We start from the raw sequence: 7,914 nt of genomic DNA, 5'->3' as shown, positions 1-7,914 counted from the left end.
ACACATCATCCGGTCGTGGTGTTTTGGACCTTCAAAATAAGGGTTGAACGGCGCGATATCCTGGCATGTTATTAATTAATCCTGGCGGGGAAACGGTTAATGACACGCCCCCCAATTCCATTGGATTAGGAATGCGACAATAGCACCAAAAAAATAAGTCTCCATAAATTCAAAGCTTCATGCGGTGTGTATTGTGAAATCAGGCATGTGCACATACATAGACATCAAAGGGGGCTTCAACCCCTGCCCTTTTACCCGTCTGTAAAACAACTGCCCTCTCCAGACCACGAATAAATGCAGCATTTACTATGGTGAAAGAAATGCAAATGCCCTCCTCTTCTTTCCATGCCATACCCGAGAATAGCTTTTTTCGGAACTCTCCTGACCTTGAACGCAGAATGTTTGCGTTGAAATAGAATTTGTTTGGAAATCCATGTCATCGCCGCATTCTCCAGTAGCCAACGAGTGCGGGATCGCGCCCGGGAAAATAGCCGATCTACAAGCTCTCAACACGTCGCACTGCGACACATTGAGAGCTTTAGTTTAGCTTTACTTTAGCTATTCTTCAATAGCTAAAGTATAACAATGCTTTAAAACACCAAAAGGGGTTCCCCGCGCAAAATGGGTTAAGTGTGAGTTCTAATTCCATCAGTGATCAAAACGGCGGTGCTGTGTGGTGTGGCCGGCGGCGCGGTGTGGTGCTGTGCGGCGCAGTATGTCCAGATAGCGAAGGGAGACCGCAAACTGTTATGTCTGCTCACATTTACTCTGATCAAAGATCAGACTCCATTACTCAAACTTATTTTTTTCTTTCTTTTCTTTTCTCTCCATTGCTTCCTTATGTGAGGGCGGCATTCTGTGGCATGCACGGGCCATTCCCTTGTGAAGCGCGGGCCATTCCCTTGTGAAGCACGGGCCATTCCCTTGTGAAGCACGGGCCATTCCCTTGTGAAGCACGGGCCATTCCCTTGTGAAGCACGGGCCATTCCCTTGTGAAGCACGGGCCATTCCCTTGTGAAGCACGGGCCATTCCCTTGTGAAGCACGGGCCATTCCCTTGTGAAGCACGGGCCATTCCCTTGTGAAGCACGGGCCATTCCCTTGTGAAGCACGGGCCATTCCCTTGTGAAGCACGGGCCATTCCCTTGTGAAGCACGGGCCATTCCCTTGTGAAGCACGGGCCATTCCCTTGTGAAGCACGGGCCATTCCCTTGTGAAGCACGGGCCATTCCCTTGTGAAGCACGGGCCATTCCCTTTCTAGTATTTCGAAGGAATTCCGTCAAAATGCAGTGAAAAACAAACTGGTATTGTTTCCTGCTTTAAAGCAGGACACAATTGTTTTGAAGTCAGACGGTCCAGCGGTGACCTTTCATATCCTGATGTCTTGAACTGTTTTGTTGGTCAGGAACCAAAATAAGCTCAGAGTAAATGTCCATTGCAGTGGTTCTTCTCCGCCAGCGGTTCTGGGGACCACCAGTGGTCCACAACCAAATGGACCCTTATTAACCCTTTAACTCTTGAGAGCGTACAAATTAAACCAAATGGAACTTACGGGCGCATTTGGTTTCATTTTTTATACTCTCAAGAGTTAACATTTTGTTAACCCATTTTGACCTGGGTTTCTACAAATTCCTTCTTTCCTGACAGTTTTCTCGAAAAACCCATGTTTCTATGTCAGTGGTTCTCAAACATTTTCATGTCAAGGAAGGACCCCAAAAATGATCTGTAATTGGCCGCCGACCCCCATCTGAAAATATGTTGTTTCCAGGGACCCCACCAGAAGCAAAGATTTGAGTTAAAAACGTTCACCCTGAAAGAATATATATTTAAAGATTTGTGCTACATTTTCACGATTTTTCAAAAATAGCAGATCTGCTATTTTTCAATAGCTAAAGCATAACATAATGCTAAACATAAAGCATAACATAATGCTAACACCAAAAGGGGTTCCCGTCCAAAATGGGTTAAACATCTGCAATACTTAATTTACTAGAACAAATTGGAGAATGTAGAAGAATTGTTATTTTGATCAACGTTTGCCCGTCAGGTGGCAGCGGTGGCCGAACGGATAGCGGAGCGGTCTTGATACCGGAAGGTCGCCAGTTCGAATCAGCTGTCCGACACGTTAAAATTACCACCGCTGAAGTGCCCTTGAACAAGGCATTGAACCACTACGATGAAATGTGTTCTATGAGCAGGGCCTGGCTGGAAACAAGTTCTTGAGCTTAGCCCAGATACCCTGGGTAAATATAGTAATCATTTCATTTCATTTCATTTCATCTCTCCTATGTGGTACCACATCAATCCACGGCCAAAATAATACGTATCATTTTTGGGGGGGGAAACGTTTGAGAACCACTGCCATAACCAATGAATCTCCGTGTTATTCACAGAGGCCCCTCTGCGTGTATTGAAGACTATCCCTTCTGTCTCTGAGACTGAAACGCAAGCATTGCTACCGAGTTTATGGTGCAATTACAGCACCTGAGACATTTAAAGTTTTTATTTGTTCAGGGAAAGACTTCCAGGTTCACTGTAAAGACTCCTCAACACAGAGGTAGATAAATAGGTTCTGTGCTTCCAGGTTCACTGTAAAGACTCCTCAACACAGAGGTAGATAAATAGGTTCACTGTAAAGACTCCTCAACACAGAGGTAGATGAATAGGTTCACTGTAAAGACTCCTCAACACAGAGGTAGATAAATAGGTTCACTGTAAAGACTCCTCAACACAGAGGTAGATGAATAGGTTCACTGTAAAGACTCCTCAACACAGAGGTAGATGAATAGGTTCACTGTAAAGACTCCTCAACACAGAGGTAGATGAATAGGTTCACTGTAAAGACTCCTCAACACAGAGGTAGATGAATAGGTTCTGTGCTGTAAAGACTCCTCAACACAGAGGTAGATGAATAGGTTCACTGTAAAGACTCCTCAACACAGAGGTAGATGAATAGGTTCTGTGATGTAAAGACTCCTCAACACAGAGGTAGATCAATAGGTTCTGTGATGTAAAGACTCCTCAACACAGAGGTAGATCAATAGGTTCTGTGCTGTAAAGACTCCTCAACACAGAGGTAGATGAATAGGTTCTGTGCGTGCTACTGTACTGTAAAGACTCCTCAACACAGAGGTAGATCAATAGGTTCTGTGCTGTAAAGACTCCTCAACACAGAGGTAGATCAATAGGTTCTGTGCGTGCTACTGTAAAGACTCCTCAACACAGAGGTAGATCAATAGGTTCTGTGCGTGCTACTGTACTGTAAAGACTCCTCAACACAGAGGTAGATCAATAGGTTCTGTGCGTGCTACTGTACTGTAAAGACTCCTCAACACAGAGGTAGATCAATAGGTTCTGTACTGTAAAGACTCCTCAACACAGAGGTAGATCAATAGGTTCTGTGCGTGCTACTGTACTGTAAAGACTCCTCAACACAGAGGTAGATCAATAGGTTCTGTGCGTGCTACTGTACTGTAAAGACTCCTCAACACAGAGGTAGATCAATAGGTTCTGTGCTGTAAAGACTCCTCAACACAGAGGTAGATCAATAGGTTCTGTGCGTGCTACTGTACTGTAAAGACTCCTCAACACAGAGGTAGATCAATAGGTTCTGTGCGTGCTACTGTACTGTAAAGACTCCTCAACACAGAGGTAGATCAATAGGTTCTGTGCGTGCTACTATACTGTAAAGACTCCTCAACACAGAGGTAGATCAATAGGTTCTGTGCGTGCTACTATACTGTAAAGACTCCTCAACACAGAGGTAGATCAATAGGTTCTGTGCGTGCTACTATACTGTAAAGACTCCTCAACACAGAGGTAGATCAATAGGTTCTGTGCGTGCTACTATACTGTAAAGACTCCTCAACACAGAGGTAGATCAATAGGTTCTGTGCGTGCTACAGTGCTACTGTATTGACGGTGTGAGTTACCGTAGACTATATAGTTACAGTGCAGTCCGGAGAAATTCACTTGGCTCAGTCATGGACTCCTAACCACGGCTTTCTTCCACTGAATTAACACGTTCTGACCTGAGCTCCATTCTAATGTTTTCTGAAAAACCCTGTTTCCAGTTGAGTCGTTCTCAAACATTTTCATGTCAAGGACCCCCAAAAATATATGTAATTGGCCGCCGACCCCCCATCTGAAAAGATGTTGTTCCAGGGACCCCCCCAGAAGATTTGAGTTGAAAACGTTTGCTCTGAAAGAATATATATTCCAAATTTGCGCCACATTTCCACGATTTTTCAAAAATAGCAGACCTACAAGCTCGTAGCGCGCCACTTGGTGGCGCGCTATGAGCTTGTAGATCTGCTATTTTTCAATAGCTAAAGCATAACATGGTGCTTAAAACACCAAAAAGGGTTCCCGCCCAAAATGGATTAAACGCTTAACCATGAAACTGGCTCACCTCCTCTGGGATATTTTGCTACAATTGTCCACTTTACATACATGCGCAACGCACGCACGCACGCACTGCACACATGCACGCGATGCAAGCACACACGCACTGCACGCACGCACGCACGCACGCACGGTCGCACGCACGCACGCACGCACGCACGCACGCACGCACGCACGCACGCACGCACGCACGCACGCACGCACGCACGCACGCACGCACGCACGCACGCACGCACGCACGCACGCACGCACGCACGCACGCACACACACACACACACACACACAGACACAGACACACACACACACACACACACACACACACACACACACACACACACACACACACACACACACACACACACACACACAGTCACACACACACACTCGCACAGTCTTTAAGGAGGGTGAAGGGGTTCCCTGACCCTTCGCTGTTCCACTCTTACACATCTGGGGAGCAGATGTGGACCTCAGTGTCTGTTGAAACAACAGCTGGAAATATCAGAGCCATGCGCTGGCTGACTGGCTGACTGGCTGGCCTGCTGACTGGCTGACTGGCTGACTGACTGGCTGACTGACTGACTGACTGACTGGCTGGCTGGCCTGCTGACTGACTGACTGACTGACTGACTGACTGACTGACTGGCTGGCTGGCCTGCTGACTGGCTGACTGACTGACTGACTGGCTGGCTAACTGACTGACTGGCTGACTGGCTGACTGGCTGGCTGGTTGACTGGCTGCTGGCTGGCTGGCTGGCTGGCTGACTGGCTGACTGACTGGCTGTACAATGAATAGCCAAAATAAAAACAGACAATATTTGGATCTGCACATTTTTTTGAGAATTTGGAAATCTTGAAAAAAGTCTTGGCTTTTTTTTTATTTTTTTGTAAATGTGTGAATTTGCCTCTTGCTGTCAAAATGAACGCCATTTGTATTAACCTCCATCCCCTGTTTTTTCTTTTCTCTCTCATGCCTCAGGTGTGTTTGACAACTGCACCCACTCTCTGAGTGAGAAGGGCTGGTCGGTGGGCATCCGCACCGCGGAGCCGCACGACTCCAAAGACGCCCGCTTCTTCTTCACGCTCCGCACGGACCGGGCCGTCAAGGCCACCACGGTGTTCAGCCACCAGCGGTACCGGGCCAACGCCTGGACCCACCTGATGGCCACCTACGACGGACACAACATGACCCTGTACGTTGACGGAGCCAAGGTGTGTGTGACCTGTACAGCCCATTTAGGCCGGACGTCGAAATAAGAAAAAACTTTCGCTCTGAAAGAATATATATTCAAAGATTTGTGCCGCATTTTCACTACTTTTTCAAAAATAGCAGACCTACAAGCTCGTAGCGCGCCACTCGGTGGCGCGCTATGAGCTTGTAGATCTGCTATTTTTCAATAGCTAAAGTATAACATAATGCTTAAAACACCAAAAGGTGTTCCCGCCCAGAATGGGATAGTGTTGTCATTTTGTTTTTTATCCCACACTCTTCTCCCTTCTGGCTCCAAAACTATGGAACGCACTTCCCGTTGCAATCAGAACTGTAGACTCACTCCCCAATCGTCCGTCGTAGTCTGAAACTTCTTCAGACTCCATCTTGGCCCATAGCACTTGTCGCAGCACTTGCCCTATAGCCCCGACGACCTTACAGGCGTATTCAAATCTTATGAAACTTAGATAGCATTTTATGTAGACACAGCACTAGTATGCATTACTAGTGACAGCCGGAATGTAGACGGCACCCGGGTGAGCAGTATGGGCTAGCGCCCCAGCCTGTGTCCTCCGTGAGGAGGTGAGCAGTATGGGTTAGCGCCCCAGCCTGTGTCCTCCGTGAGGAGGTGAGCAGTATGGGTTAGCGCCCCAGCCTGTGTCCTCCGTGAGGAGGGGAGCAGTATGGGTTAGCGCCCCAGCCTGTGTCCTCCGTGAGGAGGTGAGCAGTATGGGTTAGCGCCCCAGCCTGTGTCCTCCGTGAGGAGGGGAGCAGTATGGGCTAGCGCCCCAGCCTGTGTCCTCCGTGAGGAGGGGAGCAGTATGGGCTAGCGCCCCAGCCTGTGTCCTCCGTGAGGAGGTGAGCAGTATGGGCTAGCGCCCCAGCCTGTGTCATCCGTGAGGAGGTGAGCAGTATGGGCTAGCGCCCCAGCCTGTGTCCTCCGTGAGGAGGGGAGCAGTATGGGTTAGCGCCCCAGCCTGTGTCCTCCGTGAGGAGGGGAGCAGTATGGGTTAGCGCCCCAGCCTGTGTCATCCGTGAGGAGGTGAGCAGTATGGGTTAGCGCCCCAGCCTGTGTCCTCCAGGGTGAGCAGTATGGGCTAGCGCCCCAGCCTGTGTCCTCCAGGGTGAGCAGTATGGGCTAGCGCCCCAGCCTGTGTCCTCCAGGGTGAGCAGTATGGGTTAGCGCCCCAGCCTGTGTCCTCCGTGAGGAGGGGAGCAGTATGGGATAGCGCCCCAGCCTGTGTCCTCCGTGAGGAGGGGAGCAGTATGGGTTAGCGCCCCAGCCTGTGTCCTCCGTGAGGAGGGGAGCAGTATGGGTTAGCGCCCCAGCCTGTGTCCTCCGTGAGGAGGGGAGCAGTATGGGTTAGCGCCCCAGCCTGTGTCCTCCGTGAGGAGGGGAGCAGTATGGGCTAGCGCCCCAGCCTGTGTCCTCCGTGAGGAGGTGAGCAGTATGGGCTAGCGCCCCAGCCTGTGTCCTCCGTGAGGAGGTCAGCAGTGTGGGTTAGCGCCCCAGCCTGTGTCCTCCATGAGGAGGTGAGCAGTATGGGTTAGCGCCCCAGCCTGTGTCCTCCGTGAGGAGGGGAGCAGTATGGGTTAGCGTCCCAGCCTGTGTCCTCCGTGAGGAGGGGAGCAGTATGGGCTAGCGCCCCAGCCTGTGTCCTCCGTGAGGAGGGGAGCAGTATGGGTTAGCGCCCCAGCCTGTGTCCTCCGTGAGGAGGGGAGCAGTATGGGCTAGCGTCCCAGCCTGTGTCCTCCGTGAGGAGGGGAGCAGTATGGGTTAGCGCCCCAGCCTGTGTCCTCCGTGAGGAGGGGAGCAGTATGGGCTAGCGCCCCAGCCTGTGTCCTCCGTGAGGAGGTGAGCAGTATGGGTTAGCGCCCCAGCCTGTGTCCTCCGTGAGGAGGAAGCCCAACAAACCTTGGTGAGGCCTTTAGGAGGGCCATTATAGTCCACCACTCCTGAGTGAAGTGCCTGGTGCTGGGAGTCTGGTGCGACGCACAGGTCCTGGGCCTGGTGAGAGCAGGAGTGGACCTGGTGAGACGTAGGAGGGGCCCGGTCAGGAGTCAACCCACAGAGCCTAGTCCTTCCACACGCCAGATTTTGGTTCTCCCAGTACCGGCAGAGTAGTTACGGAGCAACGGATTGTGTGGCTTTGCTCATTCCCTGATGGACTGATCGAGGGTAGCTACTGGGACGTAAGTCGGGATTTGATCAACCCCGGCTGGGTCGCCTGAGTGAGGTGTATGATGTTGGAAGACCCGAAACCCCGTTGACCTCAGGAAACATCACTGAAGAATAAGATATG

The 7,914-nt window shown here is 50.3% G+C and overlaps 2 protein-coding genes across 2 annotated transcripts in view; both read left to right on the top strand.

The window, feature by feature from the left end:
* The window catches only part of astn1 (astrotactin 1), a gene marked incomplete at its 3' end in the record, with an annotated part of 1,033,675 nt that overhangs the window by 617,422 nt on the left and 408,339 nt on the right, over positions 1–7,914 (top strand). The window lies entirely within an intron of this gene.
* The window catches only part of pappa2 (pappalysin 2), a gene marked incomplete at both ends in the record, with an annotated part of 278,401 nt that continues 273,435 nt past the window's right edge, over positions 2,949–7,914 (top strand). The window contains 2 exons of the mRNA XM_079505807.1: positions 2,949–2,988; positions 5,381–5,613. Of these exons, the coding sequence (XP_079361933.1) occupies positions 2,949–2,988; positions 5,381–5,613 (273 nt within the window). The remainder of the gene's footprint in view (positions 2,989–5,380; positions 5,614–7,914) is intronic.

This window comes from Electrona antarctica, assembly GCF_951216825.1.
Source record: "Electrona antarctica genome assembly, chromosome: 1".
Classification (NCBI taxonomy): domain Eukaryota; kingdom Metazoa; phylum Chordata; class Actinopteri; order Myctophiformes; family Myctophidae; genus Electrona; species Electrona antarctica.
The sequence above is the reverse complement of the archived record's forward strand: the minus strand, read 5'-3'. Positions and strand labels throughout refer to the sequence as shown.